Here is a 22,788-nt window from a genome sequence, read left to right on the forward strand (position 1 = left end):
AGCAGTTAAACACTCTTTCATTGAGATATGGTTATTCAAAGTGTGCTCGACCATACAATTGTGCAGGCAGTTAAAGGGTTAAGGTAATGAGAAGAATATCAGGATAAGCCAATTAGAGGGAGAGTAGGGCAGGACAATCCCTTGACCTCCTATGAAAAAAATATCACGAACAGTACACCTGTAAATGGCTGCTGCTCTGACCATCCTGCTACATTGATCTGAATTGGAATATTCTACTCTCTGTTTCTATGGGGAACACTTTTAGAATCAGCAGCATGGACAGCGTCTGTGACACAAGAAGAGACATTCAGTGGTTTCTTGAGCTAAATCATCAGCTCAGTAGCCCAGTAGTTACATTTAATTGGATAATTCTGCTCCTCCAGTGCCAGCGTTTAGTGCCAGAGCAGAACATAGTGCACCCTTTTATGTTGAGAGGAGGGAAGTAAGTGAAGAAAAGTTTGGATTCTGTCAAAGACCTGCCTTTTTATAAACTTATAAACTGTAACCACAATCCTAACCTTAACAAGTGAGAAATCAGATTACTGTACAGCAAACGGCAACCTGGCTTCTTGTGTCATGTAAATGAAGTCATTAACGGTGAACAAGCAAGATATCAAAAATGTACAGTTTAATTTATGAGGTTGAGCATAAGGAGACTAACAGGGACAGACAGACTAAATAGGCAGGATGCACAAACGGGGATAGGTTGAAGCAACCAAAACAGCATGTGAACACAGAGAAGACATCTGTTAGACAGGCAGCGAAGCACGAGATGTCAAGTTAAGAACACATAGCATGCTCTGTGGAGGAAAACAGCAGAGGAGTGAGGGAGGAGAGGAGGAAGGAGGACGCAGGCGCAGGTACGACCGAGGGCAAAGATTAAAAAAATAGAAAAAAATATAAAGGATCTTTGAATCGGTGCAGTTATACAATCTCTGAGCAGGAGTGACTCAAAAATGATTTTCAAACAAAGCAAATGTTCTTGACCTAAAACTGGAATGAAAAAAATCGATAGAAGTTACACATGTGATGCCTGATTACCTCAGCTGTCCTTGAGCCAAGTCTTTAAAACAACACTTCTCATTTCCAACATACTTAAATTCATTAAATCAATCATATAAAGAGTGAACTCTCTGTTACCTTCGCTTATGTAAGGGAGTGGAGGTTTTTGGATTCGTGTGTGTGTGTGTGTGTGTGTGTGTGTGGACTCTCACATAAAGAGATGAAAGAAAGATGTCAGGCCCGTCTTCTTCCCTCTCAGCGTCCTCGGTTAGCCTGTGAGGTGGCGAAGGGCGGAGAGCTGTCCCCTTGTGTATTCTGTTTCAGCGTGGGAGTTTGAACAGGCGATCTAGTTAAAATCACTCTCAGAGACACAATGACTTCTTTTGTAGGTGAAGTGAGAAAGTTTTTCTCCGGTTTAATAACCTTTGCTTCTCTCTCCTCCTCATCCTCCCTGTTTATTCCCCATCTCCTCCAGTTGCCAAATGCAGGTGGAGAACCAATGTGACGACCCGAGACGGGACACTTTCCTTCATATGCAAACTCCTGTTTCCAGGGCGACGGCGGCGGCGGCGGCGGCGTCGCCTTGGAGCGTGCGTTCAGGCCTGTGCGCCCCATCTGAACACAACGATCTGAATGCCGCGACCCGCAGCCTGCGCCGGCCCGGGCGCCGTCACAGCCACTCCCCGCCTCCTCCCTTCCGCTCCTGCTCCATCCCCATCATCCCCTCCGTCCAGTGCCATCACGACAGCGAGGTGTCTTGTATGCAAACCAGCGTCACGCCGGCGACCACGTCGATGTCAGTCACCTGTGGAGTCACCGTGCCCTGCAAGGACGTGAGGAGAGAGAAGGCGGCACACGCCACGTTGGCTTCTTCTTCTTGCTCGTCCGCCGTCGGCCAGCAGCAGGACGAGGTGGCGCTGCTGCTGGAGGAGGCGCAGGAGCAGCTCAGGGCGCTGGCGTTGGCTTACAGGAGGCAGGATGAAGGCGGGATCATCATCGGCGGCGGGTCGACAGCTGCACCGGTGGAGGCCAGAGAAACTGTTTGCTTCCTGAACCTTAACGGTGGAAGTTGTGGGGCGCTGAGCTGTAACGGACCCACGCAGACCCAGCTGCTCAGCCCCAGCCTATCACACAGAGACCTGGGCCAGAGCAGCCAATGAGAGGACTCCATTTAGGACTTTCGGTTTGACAGTGTCTGACAGACTATGGTGTTCTGCATCTGTGGGACGTGGAACGGAAATGCCGAATTTGAAAAAAAAAAAAAAAAAAAAAAGTAATATCATGGAAATTCTGAAAATGTGCTGATGATATGCATACTGTATGGATACAAACATACAAACACTTCTCGAGTGGCCGCCTTTACACCGACTGACAGTATGGAAAAAGAGAAAAAAAAATATTTACATGCATTTATTTACAAAAACAAGAGAAACACTTCTACTTAGGCAAAAAGAAACCAAATAGTCTGTCAACTCCATGGTGTTTTTAATTGTAAAAAGAATATATAAATATATATATAAATATATATGGATATAAATATATGGAATTCAAAAAGTGACCAAGTACAAAGTTGAAGAACACAGGAATGATGTAACTATTTTCCTTTCTTTTTTTTTCTTCTCCCTGTTTTGTATTAACTGTCACATTTTGCGTTTTGGCTCAATTCTAACAACAGAACTTTATTAACGTCCCGCCGCACGTCCACGAGCCGTGAGTTGGATTCTGCGAACCTGCACAGAATCAAAAATGTCCCACGAGGAAGGAGCCTTCATACAATCCCCCCGCCCCCTCTGGCCTTTTGAAAACCTGTCTACCCAGCCAAGAATTACACTACAGCCCTCTGTGGTTCCCAACAACACTTTGAGGATTTACGACAAAAAACAAAAACTCCCGGCTGTGCGTGTGTGTGTGTGCTGCGAAGGAAGAGAAGAAGAAAAAAAACAGGAAACAACTTCTTCTCCAACTGGTCGGATGTGGGAGGGCAGATTGTTAGAGACAGCCCAGATGCTGACTCCCCTTTGGCCAAACCAATCTAGATTATTTTTCTTTTTGTTACAAATGATATTTTCACACACACATATGCACACACACACTCACCTGTGCATTATTTTTTTGTTGGTTGGATGAGCGGATGAATGGACAGAAGGACAAAGGAAGGACCGAGGGCTACGGGGCACCACAGGAGCTAATCTGACTTTTTTTTTTTTTAGTTTGTTTTTTTTCTTTCATTTTTTTTGGTTATTAATGAACAATGCTGCTTTCTGGGGCTGATGGGAGGGAGAACCACATGGTTTTTGGGTCTTGAAACAAATAAATGTCTCTATGTTGTATCCTATGAATTGGAAGCTTTTGAATCTCTGTATGAACTTACAGCCAAATGTTTCTGGTGACAAAAAGTAAAAAAATGGTTGCAATTCTGGTAAAGATTTTTCAAAATAAGACTTGTTTGGGTTGATTGCTTGGAAGACGTATCGACTCCGTAGAAGCATCCCGTCCAAACATGCATGCTGGATAACATCCGTCTGGTTTACATCAGTATATATATACGCTACCTAATGCGTTGGCCTTTTCACACACAATCTGGTCTAAACTGGCTTGAGAGCAGTATTTTCAAAGTTACCCACAAAGTAGCTTGTAGTTCCCTCTTTTCACCATGCTGCCTAAAATACAGAAATCAGTGATTATGTTAATTTCAAAATGCCATATGAAATATTGATATCTATTTCCAAAACATGAATGTTTCCTTCCATATAACCTTGTGCCTATTGATGTTCTGAGTCTAATGAGACAGATTTTAATTTAATTAGCCAACAGCATATTTTACTTTTATTCCAACATTATTTTTGTAAAAGCATCTGAAAGAAGTTATGGGAAAGCTGGCCTTGATACGAAGGAATTCTACTAATAATAATATTGATTCATAGTGTTTTTTATTCATAATGGGCACCCGTGGGAAAAGAAATCTGACAAGGAATTTGTTTTTCAGACAGAAAAATAAATATCAATGCCCATGTCCTTGCAATTACGTTGAAATATTTCAAATTAATTTGATTTGACGATGTTTTATTTGGAAAAAGAAGCCAACTTAGTGGTAATAGCAAAAGTGAAAGTGTGAACAATAAGCACAAGTAGCAACATCTGTCTCCATCCGAACCACTTACCAAGTGTTGGGGCTCGCTGTTGGGTAACACTTTGGAAAATATGAGTGACCTCTGGATATTTTGGTATGAAATATGAAGTCTTACATTGAATTCTCAAAGCAGCCATCCTTCATGCTTTGTGAATGTGTCCCCCCTGTCAACAACAATCTGCTTTCAACCTTCTGCTATAATCAACATGGTCCTTTCTGCGGCACTTTTCTCTGTGTGTGTCGACGCTCTGCAGCTCAGAAAACTCTGATTCGATAATGCGACACTCTGGATAAGTTCACAGAACCTCAGCCTGTGCTCATCAAATCCCTTATAATGGCTGATCCTCGGGAACATTCACCTCTCAGTTCTGCCATCTTGTTTTTATAAACGCCTGAATGGCAAGGCTGAATCTTATTCAACACACACGAGCACACAAAAATCAGCCCACAGCTTTTTCTTTTTCTTTCTTTTCAGGAATTTGTTTGCCAATGCTGCGATTCAACCCCCCCAGAAAGGCGCTTTTCTATATCACAATTTTAAACCTCAACAGTTTTCGGTTATTTGATACTGATGTCCATGAAATCCATTATGTCCTCACCAGAACAAACACTGGTGACTTATGGAGGTTGATGTGCTTCTGTGCACAGACACAGTGCAAAAAAAAATGTGAATTTGTTTGTTTGACCAACTGTAATCAGTGTATGAGCTTTTAACAGATAAAAGTCTGCAAGCATTGTGTGGATTTGTTTTCTTATCTGAGATGAGCCCCGTAACCACAATATTCATCCACTGCATGTTTTCACAACATTTACATAATTTTATAAAAGCTCTGGAGCCTCACAGAGCAGGGATTTCCACATAAGTCATGGCCAGATGCCAAACGCGCATTTTGTTTTTAATTGACATTCCTGTAAGAGTTATTACTACACCTTTAGAAAACTGCAATTACTTTTGACATGCAGGTACTTCAGCACAATGTACATCTGAGCATCGGCAATTATACAACAGAGGAGAGGAAAAACTAATTTAATGCAGGCGTCTCTGCTTTCCAGTCTGAGCATCTTTAAATGGTTTTACATGTGCCAGTGATTGAACACTGCATTACTTCACATCCCGCTGGTTTAACATTATCAGGAGCAGCATTGGGAGAGAAATGAGGGTGTGCATTTGATTAGGAAAACCTCATTGGCTTCTCTTTTTATTAGTCACAGATTTAGAGAGCATGCCTTCCTTCATTATAGTCAGATTTTTTATTTAAAGTATTATGGGGTGTGTATGTGTGTGTATGGGGTTATGTGTGCAAGCGGAAGAATGTTTTTATTCTTAAAGAAACTGGGACCTTATCAGTGTTTATTTTGATCATTAATACACAGTTGAAATTTAGAATTTAACAAATAATGCAGACACTAAATACATCCAGGTGAAAATATGAATGCAATCTGTCCTTAGTTAAAGCATTTATTGTTTTTATTAATACATAATCAGCAGCTTGCTTGCCTTCCTCTCCGTTTTTCAGTGGTGCAAGATGGCCTTGTTTATCATAAACCATAGAGATCAGTCAGTTTGGATGTCAATAAGTCTGCCTGAAATTCTGTTTAAATCGATCTGCTCACTGTTTTCAGTTTTTGCTACTCCAAAAAAAATCTGACAGAAATAGTCTGTTATTGTAACCGATTGTTGTTTCATTTGTGCTTTGTATTATGGAAAAACTACTGGTTGTAGAAATTGTGGATTGTGGAAAACTTACTGGCCTAATTTTAATGAAACATGGTGGAAAGGTGCTGCATGGACCAAGAAAGAACCAATCCAAATCACGGGTTGGATACACAAATTATTTTTCACTTTCATTAACATTAGGGATCGCACGGGACAACACAAGTCTGGTGGGAGAAAGTGTTTTTAACTTTGCTGCAGGTCAGAGCAACTGTGGGTCCCAGAAGGATGGAAAAAAAAACATTTAAATTGGTTATAAACCGCTGGCTGCACAGTCTTGTTGAGCTGGCATCTGGATAATAAAAAAATCAAGGACAATTATTGACAAAATGTCCTAATAAAATGGGGTTCACCATCATTTCTGGCTATGTCCAAGCATCTCCTGTAATTCACCACAAAGCAGGTGTTAAAAAATAATTTTATTCGTTTGAGGTATTCACCACTCTTCTCACCAGCAACACAACGCTTACTATAGTCACTGCTGTGTATTTAAAAACAATCTCTCACAAAACTTCCTCTTAATTTATTTTCATTTTGGGGGGTTTTGTTTTAAAGGCCTTTTTCTCCAATGTTGCAATACCACTCTCTGCCTGAACTGTAGCTGATGCACTAGTGGGGGCGCTGTTTTACCAAAACACAAATATCACTAAAACCACAAAACTGTTTTAATCACAAACTCAGAGTTGTGCAGAGCTTGGCGTGTATGCAAGGTCAGGGTCAGAGTGTTTTCAGGTCTGGGTGCAAGCAGGATAAGTGCCCCTGTAGATTTTTCAGGTTTCCTCTGTTTTCTGTCAACTGGGAAAATCACTGCAGCACCAGCATCAGGATGGATAAAATACGGGTGGAATTGTGAACCATGGATACACATATATGTGAGGTATGTCTGTGTTCAACCCTAGCTGTGTGTGTGTGTGTGTGAGAAAGGGTGGTCCTCATAAGTGATGATCAAAAGTCGGTCCCCATCACACATGAAGATTAGTGTGTGTGTGTGTGTGTGTGTGTGTGTGAGAAAGGGTGGTCCCCACAAGTGATGATCATAAAGTCGGTCCCCATCACACAGGAAGACGAGTGTGTGTGTGTGTGTGTGTTTGTGTGTGTGTGTGTGTGTGTGTGTGTGTATGTGCAGGCATGCAGTTGTACATCTCTTCCAACATCTAGCCTGTACTCTCACCTCCTCTCCTTCCCCAAACCAAAGCACTGCAGTTTAGTTGCTCCAGCTTTACAAAAAGTAAAGTAGTTGGGGCCGTGTGTGTATTTGTTTGTGTGTGTGTGTGAGAGAGAGAGAGAGAGAGAGAGAGAGAGAGAGAGAAAGGGTGGTCCCCACAAGTGATGATCATAAAGTCGGTCCCCATCACACATGAAGATGTGTGTGTGTGTGTGTGTGTGTGTGTGCAGGCATGCAGTTGTACAACTATTCCAACATCTAGCCTGTACTCTCACCTCCTCTCCTTCCCCAAACCAAAGCCCTGCAGTTTAGTTGCTCCAGCTTTAGTCTGTCAGATGGCAAAAAGTAAAGTAGTTGGGGCCGTGTGTGTGTGTGTGTGTGTGTGTGTGTGTATGAGAGAGATAGAGACTGATGGCAGGGAATAGAGGTTAGACCATCAGGCCAGAGAGATAAGAGCTACAGCTTGATCCTCCAAAAGCGCTGGACTGCCAGGCCAGGCAACCCCATCAGACCTCATCTGAACTGCACGCCAGTTCACTCACGGTGAGCCCAGATGCTACGGACATTTGTGTGTGTGTGTGTTGGCGTGCATGCCTTTTCTACTCATGCATGCTTGCATGTCAACATATCTTTCTTTAACCTTCCCGCTAAACCCTGCAGCCTGGCTGGCTACACATCTCAGACACTCACATGAAAAACGGCGATGCTCTGCTTTCAAATGTGGTTTGAACTGGATCAAAGCTGAGATAGATAGGGAGACAGAGAGAGAAAAACAGCGGGGGATAAAAAAGAAAAAAAACGTAAAAGAGTGGCAGTTAGGCTATTTTCATTGGAAAAAGCAAGAGTGTGAAAGAAAAGCTAATCTATGTGAGAGATGCCGGGCCCTTGGATGAGTAATTCAAGCACCAAATTGTGTGTATTTGTGTGCATGCTCACCTGATATTATCCTCCAGAGGTACAGTTCTTCTTTAAAAGAACGTTCCACTTCCCAGCCTCCATATGAAGACTGTATCTTATGTCGTTTTCAGTAGAGATTCAACTGAAAAGCAATCAAATAATTGTTGGTGGCAGCAGTGTAAGTGTAATTGCAGTAAATCAGACCATACAGGAAAAAAAGAGCAAACATGCACATGGCGCTGAGATTAGCCTGTCATTCAAAATGGACTATTCTCTATTTTCCTTTAATTTGCAGGCTAAATTTGCTGGTGTCAGGATCAGCCAGGAGCAAATCCATTTGCATCTGCAGAGCTACTAATCTTCACACGGTTTCAGGAACACAGCAGACAATAATGAGTGGTTTCAGGGCAGACAGAACACGCTTGCATGTTCAAATGAGAGCATGTGTGGGGCACTGTAATTATGACATCTCAGTATGCAGTGTGTCAAGTGGGTCAGTGTGTTCATTTGCAGCCTTTTGCATGAATTACAGTGTGCAAGTGCTTTTTCCCCTCCTCATTCCTTATTTGTTTGACCTAAATGCATTTTTTAAAATGCGTCATTGGAAAAAAAAAAAAAAACTTGTTACGCACTAAAACCTTGCCTTGCACAAAAAGTGGTTTGGAAATTTTGCACCAAAAAAATAAAACGCAGCCCTCGAGCAATGCTGATTCTGTTCGTCCTAGTAAGGAAGTTTGTCGAGCTGACGCTGGAGCTGCAGAATCACTTCAAGATCTCTACTTTATTGTGTCAGAAACCCAGATTCATATGTTATTAGAAATGCTGCAAGCTCACTTTCAATGAACCAGTCCAATCACGTAGCACATTACAGTAGCTCACAGTGTGATTGATATAAATCAATAAAGGTGCATAATTTTTCTCTCCATTCCACTATGCTATATGTCCCATACATTTCCAGCTATCTTGCCTTCGTCAGGGTGTTATATGAGGCTGTTTCTTCCAGACATCAGTTGACAATAGAAGCTGGAAGAATCTCCCATCTCAATTTTTTCTCCATTTCATTTTCAAAACATATTATTCCCAAATCTCTTTCATCCAATTACATTTATTCACAGTTAATCTCACTGAATCTCTACCACAATGGTAATTCACAAATCCTGATTACTCTCAAACATTTCTTTTTTTGTTTTTTTGAGAACAAATATAACCCACTTCATTCTTCAGAAATGCTTCAAATAATTCTATTTCCCTTTATCCATTTGAAAAAAATGTAGATTCTCTTCGATAAAAAATAAGCTCCCATATACTCAAAGGTAGAGACTGAATTCATTTAATTTCCATAAAGAGCTACACTGCCTTGGGGAAACATTACCTTGCATACATTTACCTACAGTTAAAGTTCATTTTAATTTCTTACTCTTTTGGATGAACATCAAGAAGGGCTCACAGATCCTGGTGTGTTAAACCGGCCAGATGGAATGTATGTATATAACCTTGATTTAATCAGGTAATCTCAATGAGATCAAAATCTTTTTCCGAGACAGACTATTACAAAGTACTACAGGGCCCAGAGTACAGAGGATAAAAAGACAATAAAAATCAAAGCCAGCAGTATATAATCCCTCCAGTGTTTTCAGATTCTACTCTTTTATTTTAGAAAGGCCTGGAAAACCTCCAGGTTGGAAGAATCAGTGGGGATCACAATCAGATGTTTAAACTACCTCCACTGACTCTGTTCAATGGAAAGGACTTCTGAATGTCCCTCTCTATAGTGGTAAATGTCAGACTTCCAGTTTCTTTTCTCCACAATCAAAAAAAAAGTGACACCAAGAGGTCCCTTACTCTGGTTAACCCTCTGAACCCCATCATCCCAGCAGGATTGAAACATTGAAACATTTTCTTTAAAGGATCGCCAAAAATACAAAAAAGAAACTGTGATAACAGGCTTTGTTGTCAAACTTTTAGACAGTCCTTGAACAGATTATGAATTACGAAAGTTTCTGTTAGAAAAACAAAAACATATAGCTCCATAGAGCTACAGGACTTTATATATGTTTCATATATTGCTGTTAAATACAAAGCCACAGTGAGTAAAATGTAAAAAGAGCAAAAAACTAAGTGAAACAGCTTGTTGGGGTTCAGAGTATTAAATCATTTCACTTTGATATTTACAGAAAATAACCACTGATGCACAAAATGTATACGTTAAGATATGGTCTTCTGTTGCTTCGTCGTTGGTTTGAAACTGATGTAAAACTGCCTCAGAGGAATCAAAAAGAGTTACCTTTGTCTAGGCAAAACTAAATGAAAGTTTTTTTGGGTCAGCACGAACTAAAAACAAAGTGTTTCTTTATCAGTATTTATTGACTGAATTAATCAGGTTAATTTACATATAAAGAGATTCAGATCATCACATTTCTGGCAGAAGGCTTAACACAGTTTACCAAGGTTGTGCTGAAACCAGCTAATTGTGTTTTGTGGTGCAGAATGAGAAAAAGTCAGATTTCTCTGCTTTAAGCTTTGTCGATCTTATTATAACTCCGAAGCATTAATATAGATGAGTTCAGCTGGCAGCGCTGCTGTTTTTATGGTCATATATCCTGTGTGTCCATAACGTAACAAAATAAATGGAGCTTAGCAAAAGTTTAATCAGGAGAAGCACTTTATTATTGCCCCTCTATTTCATCATTCAGTATGCCCTGGATGCCACACCCCTTGGCTTGTGTCCACTCATTTATCCTCCTGCTTCTCTTTATTAATCTTTAGATTTAAAACCGAACAGGCAACTCCCTTCTGGTTCACAACAACCAATCAAGTCGCCCTTAAAGTCCTTCCCTCTTAACCAGACGAGAGCAAATTACTAATCAGCCTGCATGTTATCAGGCTCCACGTTAGCAGCAGCAGCTGCAGCAGCAGGCCGGCCTCCACCTCCTCACAGTGCAACCACCAGCTGCATCACGCCTGCATACACAAACAGGAGGGTGATGTAAAACATGGAGCAACTGTGTGCTTCATCCCCATAAATTCAAAGACAGTTTGGCTGGTTTTGTTGGGCTTCCCAGAGCTGCAATGAAGTCAATGGACCGACACATTATCATCCGTTCTCAATTTGAAATTAATGATAGAAAGCCGGAGAGCTCAGCTGACCCTGGAGGCTAATCAGCTGATTAGGCTCACCTGGATCTTCCCAGTATAAAAGCGTGCCTCTGGCTGGATCCCAGTGTCAAGGATCCTTCCTTCAGAGTCGGGTCCTCCAGAGACGAGGCCAGCGTCCTTCCTTTCACTGTTTTCACTGTTTCACAAATAACACACAAATGGTGTGCGTCATCGCGTAACGGATGGACGTCCTGCTTAAATTCAGCACCGCAGTTTCAAAACCAATTCAGACATGATGTGGCTTTGGCATCAGCACTCTGACACATATTATTGAAAATGGAAGAAGATGCTTTAAGGTTGAATCTCCACGATTTAGTAAGTAAAAGCCACAAAGTGGATTAAACCTGAATATTTCACTAATTCTGGCTGAACTCGGCAACTACTTAGTTTCATTAAAGCAACGAAACAAAACTCACCATGGAGATGTGTTCTGTGATTTTTTTTAAATTTTATTTTACAGTACAGTACAATAACATTTATTTATGAATAACAATAACGGATAATTTGTAAGTTATGTGATAACATTCAGTGTAAACTGAAAATACTTACATATTTAAATGCATATTGTGCCGCCGGCGTTGCAGTTTCAGCACATGCATCCTTTGAATTTGGGCAGAAGAAGGACTCTGTCCTCTGGAGGATCCTGGACATTAGGACAGTCCTTCGGTGGATGTACACTGCAAAAAAGCCAACTTGTATTTTTTGGCCTAAAACAGTGATTTAAGTTGGTAAAACTTGGAAATATAAATTATTGACATTTAGAGCAATAATGTAAGTTAGCACAACAAAGCAAGCCAGTTGTATGGTCAAAAACAAGTTGGTGAGTTGTTGTTACTTATATCTTTAAGTTGGGCTTCACAACAAGGGACAATAGTTCTGCTAACTCTTATTTCTTTGTTGTGAAATGCGGGAAAGCGGTGAAATTCGGTCATTAGCGGAAGCTAGCGGCTAACTGATGCTAGCGGCTAACTGATGCTAGCGGCTAACTGATGCTAGCGGCGCTGCTTGTTACAGCTATAAGAGTAGCCATTAGCATATCAATGCTAACTAAAAATTGTGGTCGCAACATTAGCTGACATTTCATAGCTGCGTTACAATCGTGCCAATTCAGCACATTGCAGAACTTAGCAGAAGTAAGGATTAAAAGTTATTACAATGTAAAATTATAAGTTAGTACAATTTACATTTGAGTTGACAAAAATCTGAATTCAGAATTGAGCAAACTCAAAAACAAAACTTAAACTTAAATTAAACTTAAAATATTAAGTTTAATTGTCCAACTTAAAATTTTATCGAAGTTTGTCACCTTGAAATTTTGAATTCACCCAACTTTTCTTTTTTTGCAGTGTGGATGACGTAGTATCCTTCAAATTCAGCTGTTTGAGGATCCTTCCTTGACTTTGGGATACAGCTATTGACTCTCCTTCCTCTGACTCCAGAAGGATAAGGAGTTAATGTGGCCTCTCACGAACACTTCTCCTCACATTCATTCATTCATTATCCTTAACCGCTTATCCACACTCGGGTCGCGGGGGCTGGAGCCGATCCCAGCTGACAGGGTGAGAGGCGGGTACACCCTGGACAGGTCTCAGACTATCACAGGGCTGACACATAGAGACAGACAACCACGCTCTCATTCACTCCTACGGGCAATTTAGAGTCACCAATTAAACCTAAGTAAGTGCATGTTTTTGGACTGTGGGAGGAAACCGGAGAGCCCGGTGAGAACCCACGCTGACACGGGGAGAACATGCAAACTCCACACAGAAGAACCGTCCTCTTCACATATTGGGTTAAAATTGTTCACTGCAAAAAAGATGTGTCTAAAAACAAGATAAAAACATTAAATCTGAGGGGAAAAATCTTGCTGCGCGCTTAAAATAAGAAATTAACTCTTAAAACAAGATAAATTGAAGCTGCAAACAGCGATGAACTGGCCCGAGCAGAGTGACCTGACAATTATTTGTTTCTTACCAAGATAAAAAAAACTTTAGATTTAGCAGTGTTACATAATTTATCTTGTTTTAAGAGTTAATTTCTTATTTTGAGCGTTCAAAATGCTTATTCCTAGATTTAACAGTCTTAATTTAAGAAATCTTATCAAGGTAAATTATCTGTGCATACTGCAAGATCATTTCCCTCAGATTTAGTGTTTTTATCTTGTTTTTAGATACACCTTTTTGCAGTGTTTTATTTGGACCACATCATTTGACCAATATTATTTCTCCTCACTGATTGTTAAACCACAACAAATCTTTGTTGCAGTTTGACCAACAAATCAAGCAGGTAGTAAAAATAATCTTCATGCAGTTTTGCATCATTTCCAAACTCAGATCGATTCTCTGTACTTCTGACCTGGAGAAAGTTGTTCATGCCTCCATATCCCCTCCTTGATTATTGCAACGCATCATATTTTCGTCTCACTCGGTTTTGTTTATTCGTCTCCAGCTATTTTAAAATACAGCAGCGAGAGTTTTGACAAGGTCAGAAAAGAAGGAGCACACTCCCATTTTTCCCTCCAGACACCAGCTGCCTGTCAGCTTCACAATTGATTTTAAAATCCTAATGTTAGTTTTCTCTGTGTTGAATAGCTTCACCCCTCCTGCATTACTAATTACAGTTTTTCTCAATTGCTAAAAACACATTTTTCTAATCCTCCTGTCCTTTTCTCAGAATTCTAAACACAAAAGTCTTTTCTCACACAACATTCAAAAAACCTCTGATTCTTTTAGCGTTGTCACATCTTGAACTAATTGGTCAAAATAGAAAAACTGCTGAGCAGTCATTACACACTACACCAAAAAATTGAAAACACAGTGTTCAAGGCATGTAGCTCATGGAGAAATGTTTATTGGTCACATTAAAGTATAGCACATGCATTTGCATCTCAAAAATAGAAAAGAAAGGAAAATGAAAAAAGATTGCACAACTCAGTGGATTCAGCATTTACTCTGCATTGAAACATACTGTGAAATATACTGTATGTGATTAAAAAAAAAACATCCTGAAATTGGCAAATACAAATGAAAGTGTACAGCCTTCAATGTACTGTAAAAGGTAAAAAATAAAAATAAAAAAAACAGGTCTTTGGCCTCCCTCATGGTCATGCCATGCATCAGTAGATGGTTAATGACGGTAGCTCGTATTTCGTCAGAAATTGCCACTCTTTGTCTCTCCCTCCTCTTACACGCGCTCATCCTCTGTTTCTTTGATCCATTGTTGCCATGAGCTTGCAGGACCAACCTGCTACACTCTGAACTGGTTTATATTGGTTGTCATCTTGTGTTGACATGATGAGAAACAAGTGTGATCAATTTTGAATCGTTGTGTTCAATGGGTGACACGCGTGTTTCATTCTGTTCATGTTTTGTCACTAGTTGTTACCATTATGTATCACAAGTGCATCACAGTGACAACTGTGTCTTATTGCAAGAGAATTGTTTTTAGAGTTTTGCAAAAGGAATGACTGAGATCTGCACATAATGTTTTACTAGATGAAGATAGTTTATGGTTTTGTCAAAAGGATGTTCGATTCGGGGAATGAGTTTAGACAACTGAACTATTGATTCACACAACAGAAATTAGTGTTTTAGCAATTGACAAAAACTGTATTACTATTACTGCTCCAGTATTATACTGTCAGAGTATTTCTGTCTGTCCTGAGACCCAGGACAAAGGCAGCATTTGACACAAGTTTAGGTGCTGCAGAGATTAAGCTTGAGCTTTGTTTTTCCCCGTTATAAACTTTCCCATAACTGAAGTTGACCCTCCTGACAGCAGCCATACAGGCCTGGATGTTTACTGTGCTTTACTGACTTGCTGGTTACATGATTGGCCACTGCAGCGTGGCATCAGGGTGCATTTTTCCAAAAGTTGAGTCTGTTTCAACTTTTCCGCCCCAGGCTGCTGGTTTTTTGTTTGTCTTTTTGTTTGTTTGGGGTTTTTTTCCGGCATCCCCTGTGGTGCCGACCGTCACAGCCCAAAGGTCTGATACTGACACAACGGCACCCTTTTGTGTCCGTTCTGAACTTGTCAAGGACGGTGTCACTTTCAGCGAGTTACATGCATACAAATTTCTGTGTTCACAGGAAACGATTAACTTTAGGCAATAAAACAACTTGAGGTTAGTAAGGTTAGAGTAAACAACAACAAGAGTTAAAACAACTACTTGCACACTGAACTACCAGAAACACATAGAAACCCAACTTTTTCCTCAAACTGCGTACAAGTAACACGACTCAAGACTTTGAAATTAGGTAAATAAAAATAATAATAAAAGTCTCAAGGTGCAATGCATATGCCAAAATCCAACTCTGTGTGCATATTATCATATGCACAGGAGTGTTTCCAAAAGCAGCAGCCCTACCATTTGCAGGAGATCGCCGCATCATTATGCATAAACATACATAAAAAAGGCTGCAGCTTCATTGAATTTAGGCTACAAAACCACTTCTTTAAGGTTAGGGCAAAAAACTGCCTGGTAAAACATTCAAATAGTTTGAGGAGTAAATACATTTTCTAAATGCTGGAAGTGAAGTAGTTACGAGGACGACATAGTTCAAAAATAATTGGCGTATCATATGCAGGCAAAAATGGATTTCAGAGAAAGCGTGACCTAATTTTAAAGTCTAAAGTTGTGTTATTTGTGCGCAGGTTTGGCTGAAATACGAGTTAACTACACTGACTCTTCATTGACCAAACCTCCAGCTCACCCTGAACGGATCTTTGCCCTCTTTGCTAAATCTGCTGCAATATTACACTATTGGATGTAATGCAGACGCTAATGGGTGCCTTGTGCGTTGTGTATCTGACGAGTTGGGAGTGAGGCCGAGCTGGAAGCCACTGAGTTTTAACTTATTAGTATGATGATGTAAATGATTATGGTATTAGGCTACGTTTACATGATGACAGTCTGAACAGAAGATGCAAAAGTGGCGTCGCGTCTTCACTTTTTATTCCGCGTTTAGACGAGTGTTTTCAGGAGGAAATCTGCTGCATACGGTGACGCTAAAGTGTGTGAATTGGATTGGGTATGCATGCCAGGCAGCATCACTTAAAGCCATAAGAGCATCTTTGGGCATGTGGAAGTTTTCACGCCACGCATTTTCATCAGCTACTCCTTCCACAAAGTTCTCCACCATCCACTAGATCTCCCAGGTCTCGTCCAAAGCCGTCTGGCTCGCCTCCCACCAATTGGTGCATCCTAAATGTGATAGAGGTAATTCCAGATCCTTCTCTGTTCAGTAATACTATCTGAACATATCCTGTACATTTGGTGGAAAGACTCCTGTAAGTTTATTAGAGCTGCCAGAGCAGCTTGAAGGTCCCATGCATGGAAATAATCCCACGTTTGTTTATTTCCTGTACTGGAGCATGTATGTGACGTAAACGCGTACGTGACGTGAGCAGATCTGAGCAGAGTTTTGTGTCTTGGCAGTGTAGACGGACACGCTATGGTGGAGCGTATTACAGTTTTACACTCTGGAGGCTGGTTTCACATTTTTGCGATTTTAAGCCCTAAAAACACCGTCACCGTCTAAACAAAAGGCACTTCAGATAAAATATTTTGTCTTTTTTTCCTGCGTCCTGGTGTAAACTTACATTCTTCACAAGTGACCAGATGTTTGTTTGTGTTTTTTGATATATTTCGATACTGGAGAGTAAAAAAAGTTTTGTTGACAACACTATGAGTGGACAGGGAGAGCCCACACTGACTGCAGAGGATGATGGAGACCCTGAAACAACACAAAGTGACCTAACAGCAAGGTGTGATCTGAGCCATTTGAGACCGGTGTCTGCAGTAACAAATCACTGCTCGGGACATTGAGTTGAATTCCATTGTCTGTGGTGTAAAATGGCGCCCTGAGAATTGAAGTATTAGAGCAGCAGCAGCAGCAGCGAGGAGGGGAAATGTCTCAGCTTTAAGGAGGGCAGACCCTGTGCACTGCAGTGCTCCAAAACCTGATGGAAAATGTCTGAAAGTTGTGCTTATTATTAATGAAGTATACCCACTGACAGGCAAAACTTGAGATAAATAATGGAGTTTGGAGCTGCTGTAGGTCTGTGATTGCTGCAGGCAAATTCTTTTTATTTCATTTTATTTTATTTTAGGGAGATTCTAGAACAACATGTTCAAAAATAAGCAAACCAAATGCCAAGTGACAATTAATGATTGATAACATATTTTGACCATCTGTTCCAGTGATCTGTGTTTTGATGTTTAGTTGGAATAACATCCAGAGGGCAGGACAGGATTTTCACGGGAGATATAGTTTTCCTTCAAAGGAGAAGAAGCTTCAAAACAGCAAAGCATGACAGAAATGTTTCAGGCGGCAGGGGAAGTATAGTATATTCCTCACCTTTTTTGGTTTAATAATTCAAAGGTTCTTCATTTTAATAGGCAAGCAGAATAAATACATGGGGGCTGACGGAATCTAGATTTCTACTGTAAGTAGAGCTGAAGAGCTGCAGTAATTCTTAGATCGGTCAATCCACCAAAACAGTGAAACGCTTGATTGAAGCCAATTAAAGTCTGCAGTGACTGTAAACAACCGCAAGTCCGGCATCACTCAAAAGTTCTACCTTCCTCTGAATTAAATACAGAAGAAATGAATCCTTGGAGAATCTTTAAAGTGAAGGACAGTGGCCATGTGACCACACACACACACACACACATACGAGGCAGTGTGTGTTTTGCTCCTCATAATATTTTCCTGTGATCAAAAAGTAATTATTTAGTAATCTGTACTTGATAAGCATTGTTTTCTCTTCATTACAATGTAATTATTTTGTGATGATGGCAAACTTCACTCATTATGATGACATAATTAAATTCTCATCTCAAGAAATTAAAATATGCAGCTTTAAAAAAAAAAAAAGCCAAACAATTAAAATTCGTACCTGTCCCCTCTGACCAAACTTAACTAACCTGAACATATAACAGGGATACTTGAAAACACAAGTCAGCCCTAAACTAGAGAGTATTGGGGTGATTCAGGGCCTTTCTGATTCTAGACTGGTCGAAATCATTATCTGACACTCTCATCTGAGTCTCAGTCTTATTCAACACACACAGCATATATATTCTCAGACTTTTAATATATATTCTCAGGTTTCTATATATATTCTCAGACTTTTAATATATATTCTCAGGTTTCTATATATATTCTCAGACTTTTAATATATATTCTCAGACTTTGAATATATATTCTCAGGTTTCTATATATATTCTCAGACTTTTAATATATATTCTCAGGTTTTCAATGCGTATATATGGATTCAAAACCTGAGAATGTATATATATATATATATATATATATATATATATATATATATATATATATATATTCTCAGATTTTGAATCCATATATATATATATAATAATAATAATTTAATTAGCTTAATTCACTACCCCTGTTTGAGTTTAACAGTAAAACGTAATTGTAATTGTAAAAAGAGCTTGTGTTGCAAAAAAAAGTGTGTGATCCTAAATTTGCCTTTATGTTTGTAAAATCAGTAAAGATTTGAAACCCTTCTGTGTGCACCAGGCTTTAGATCATAACCAGAGGCATTCACTTAGTCTAAAGTGAGAAGTTTGATTAAAAATTGTTTTTCAAAGATTCATAAATGTGCAGACTAACTCTTTTATTAACAATGCATTGTTGAAGGTCACATTAATGATAATGATAAAACATCAGTGAGCAGAAAGAAACCCAACTTTGTCAACTGAGAAGTAATGAAAAAAGATTTGTAGCCACGTGTTCAGCCCACAATGTCTTACTTTCTTTAATGGTGTAAACAATATTGTATATTACTTGGGTAAAGATAAATTACTCTTTCCTCTCCCTCCACTGTATGGTGTTACTCTGACGCCTGTGTGTGTTTTAAACTTTTGCAAAATAAAACTCAAACTCAACCTCAAACACCTTGGAAAGGGGAGGAAAGTGCAAAGTGGAAATTGCATTTATTCTTCAAGAGCTTTAGCCAACAGCAAAAGACCTTGGACTGTACCGAGTTCACTCCCAGGAGGGAGCCAGCGTAAAGGTATGGAGCAGTGCAGCAATAAGCATTACTGGAGAAGCAAAACCTTCTATAGATAAGAAGTGTAAGAACTCTTTAGATGCAGAATTAGACTTAAGACATATTGTTTCTATATTTGGCTGCAGCTGTGAACACCTCACAGGCTCCTGGGGCCTTGTTATGAGAAGTGTAGAATAATGCCATACACTGTAAAAAATGTCTGTAGATTTTACGGTGATAAACTACTAATCCATGACAGTAAAATGATAAATGGGTTAATTCAGTTTCGGTAACAATAATAACACCGTAAATGTATATGTCAGCCAGAACAGTATTTTTTACATTTATAAAATAAAATACATTACGCCACTGTAAAATACTCTAGCACTGTGTTTGTAACAAACATATACTGTAATATATATATATATATATATTAGGGCCGGGACTTTAACGTGTTAATTAGTATTAATTAACTACACAAAAATTAACGCGTTAAAAAATTGACGCATTTTAATCCCTCTTATTTTTGCACCGCAGAACGTTTCTCACTGGATGAGTTTCAGGTGGACCGATTATACTGGAGCACCAACTAGCGTTCATGAGTTCAGACAACAACAAACCACAGTGAACATGAAGGAAGAAGCTGATGAGAGCGCTTTTCGATAAGTAATAATAATAGTCAGGGTTTCCAATGATCTGAATGTACTTGAAAGTATTGTGTTTTACTTAAAAAACCAAAGTATTAGTAAAGTCTACCTACCTATAGGCTACCTGAATTGTACTATATTTCTAAATATATATGTCCTTTTGTGTCTTTTTTTAATTTTGTGTATTTTTTAAATAATTTTGTGTCTTTTTTTTGTAATTTTGCGTCTCTTTTTGGTCATTTTGATATATATATAAGCCATCAGATCATTGGAAACCCTGACTATTATTATTACTTATCGAAAAGCGTCTCATCAGCTTCTTCCTTCATGTTCACTGTGGTTTGTTGTTGTCTGAACTCATGAACGCTAGTTGGTGCTCCAGTATAATCGGTCCACCTGAAACTCATCCAGTGAGAAACGTTCCGCGGTGCAAAAATAAGTGAGATTAAAATGCGCAAATAAATTTTTTTAACGCGTTAATTTTTGTGTAATTAATTAATATTAATTAACACGTTAAAGTCCCGGCCCTAATATATATATATATATATAACCATCACTGTCATTTTTGCATTTATTTTTGGTAAAAAAAATTCTCACTGTTAAATGTACTAAACACCATATGTCTAACAAAATATACTATAATATTTATACCATTTATAAAGTATTGTCTTGTCAATTATATGGCAGAACAGCTTTTCTTTTTATGGAAAAACACGGGAAATCAACAGTGCTAATATCATTTTATTGTAATAATATAAAAAGTTGCCCCGTATTTATTACACTAAAGTTCTGGCAACCACAGCTGCTGTTTTTTTTACCGTAACAACAGGGTTTTTTTTACAGTGTATAGCTTGGAGATATAAGATGTAGAAAAGGTCGTGCCTGTACAGGTCTGTGCTGTAAGATTTGTTTAGCGCTGGCACTGCTGCATTGATGACCTCTCTGACTGAATTGTTCTGTCGATCTCTTAATGAAGGTCTATTTATAGGCTAATGACATTTAATGGCATTCACAGCATGTTTGTTGAGATTATTCGCATGCAGTCAAATTGGGTTGGATTAAAATAATAGGAATGTATAGATGAGCACAGTTTACTGGTGTGTTGGATATGAAAACAACCAAGATATCTGGAGGGATTTTACGATGATAAATTAGCACATCAAGTTAATTTCATCTCTTATTAATAGACCTACAAATAAGTGTAAAGTTGCAGAAAATACACAATCTCAACAGAGTTTTTTAAAAGACAACCTTAATGGAGCTGACACAAACATGCCTATGTGCTCAGGGGTGCACTAACATCTACCCAAGCTCACAGAATTCTGCATTGACATCTTCTGCACGACAATGAAATACATCCATGGATCCCCTGGAGCACCAAACACACTCATTTAACAAATTTGGCGTATTCGCTCGGGCAGAATCGGCTATAAAATATTAACTTTGTAATTAGGCTGATATTGTCTTGCAAATGTGCAGTAAGAAATAGAAAGTGGGTAGATACAGTGTATGCTTCACACGTGTTGTTATGGAAATAACGTGTTGGCACCAATCATAACATTCCACCTGCACAGTGCGAAACTGTGGCTTTTTTTAGCCATGTTGTCTCCCAGGCTTTGTGTAGAGATGCTAATGTCCAATTATCTGCATAAAGGCATATGTGGGAGGATTAGGTGAAAACATGCAAAGAACAGAGGAGGGTGTTCATGTAGCAGGTGTGCAGTATTGATGTCACTAAACTTGTGCAAATACACACGTACTGATGGTAAAAGCAAGAACGTGAGCTCCATTTTTGCTGAAACTTGTGCACGTGTTCACTGGTTGTCAGACGTCTTCTCACTTTCTGGAAATACTCATGGAGGCCTGGATAAAGCGTGCAGGGGGCAGGACATGATGTGGATTCCACCGTTGTTATGTAGCCAGTTTGTTTGCTTTTGGTGTTCCTTGGTCTTGTCTGCCGATTTAGCCGTCAGTTCCTGAATCTTCTCGTCTTTTTTGGGAATTTTCATGTAAATCATCCTTCTTCTTCACCGCCGGATGTTCGTATTCCTGACAGTCGGCAGACAGAAATGCCATCAACACGTTCAGTCGCTCACTGTAAATTCTCGAGACAATCACCTGGATTCAATTGAACATTACACAGACTTTGTACTCTTCAGCTTGAAGGTAAAGTTTATTTAACCCTCTGGGGTCGGAGCCTATTTTGGCCGTTTTTAAATACTTTCGATTTTGCCCTTCATGAACCACATAATATAAAATATACCCATATTTGGCATCCATTTTTTCGTCATCTATATGATCTGACAATTATTTTCTCACTTTAACCTACTTTATCAACATATTGAGCCCAAAAATCATGAAATCTGAGTAAAAAAATTATATTATTTACTACAATAAAAACCACAAATATGCTCAATGAACTGTTTTGGAACTTGAAAATGTAAACATATGATACAAATATGGACATATAAAAAAGTAAAATTTGAATATAATAAAACTATATACAAAAAAGTCTCATAAAAACATGTATATATGCTTTTTTTTCTCCTTGTTAGCTGCAACTCTTCAAAACAAACTATGTGCAAAATTACACAGAGAGCTACACCAACCCTCAAATATTACTATAAAATTAAAACTATCATATCTTTGGTTTTACATGACCTAGGAATGTCAAACAAAAATTTGGAGAAAGTTTCAAGTCTGTACTTTGGAGTGAAGTTGATAGCAGCGCTCCATTTGACCTAGTTTTTTTGTTAAACGTCACATGATCTGATCAGGATGGAACGATCATGGACCCCAGAGGGTTAATGCCCAGTTGAACTGATTCAGACATTTGTATTCTCACACAAAGCTCATCTGAGTGTTGTGTGAATAAGTTTGCAGTGCATGTGTGAAAGAGGAAGAAGTGTAAATACCTGCAATTTCTAGGGTTCTTTTCTATCTGTAATGCCGGAGGCAAGCGACAAAGAAAAGTGGCAGGAAGCATGATAATGATTGCCCTATTTACACATTCACACCTACACGCAAAGACTGATCTTAGACTGCAAAAAGCCACCTC

General features: G+C 39.3%; 1 protein-coding gene across 1 annotated transcript in view; it reads left to right on the forward strand.

Annotated features, from left to right (window-relative positions):
• LOC131993429 (pro-neuregulin-3, membrane-bound isoform) overlaps positions 1–3,422 on the forward strand; it is a 495,301-nt gene extending 491,879 nt beyond the window's left edge. Inside the window, exon 9 of the mRNA XM_059359337.1 lies at positions 1,478–3,422. Within this exon, the coding sequence (XP_059215320.1) occupies positions 1,478–2,162 (685 nt within the window). The 3' untranslated portion in view covers positions 2,163–3,422. The remainder of the gene's footprint in view (positions 1–1,477) is intronic.
• The last annotated feature ends 19,366 nt before the right edge of the window (positions 3,423–22,788 follow it).

This window comes from Centropristis striata, chromosome 20, assembly GCF_030273125.1.
Source record: "Centropristis striata isolate RG_2023a ecotype Rhode Island chromosome 20, C.striata_1.0, whole genome shotgun sequence".
Lineage (NCBI taxonomy): Eukaryota > Metazoa > Chordata > Actinopteri > Perciformes > Serranidae > Centropristis > Centropristis striata.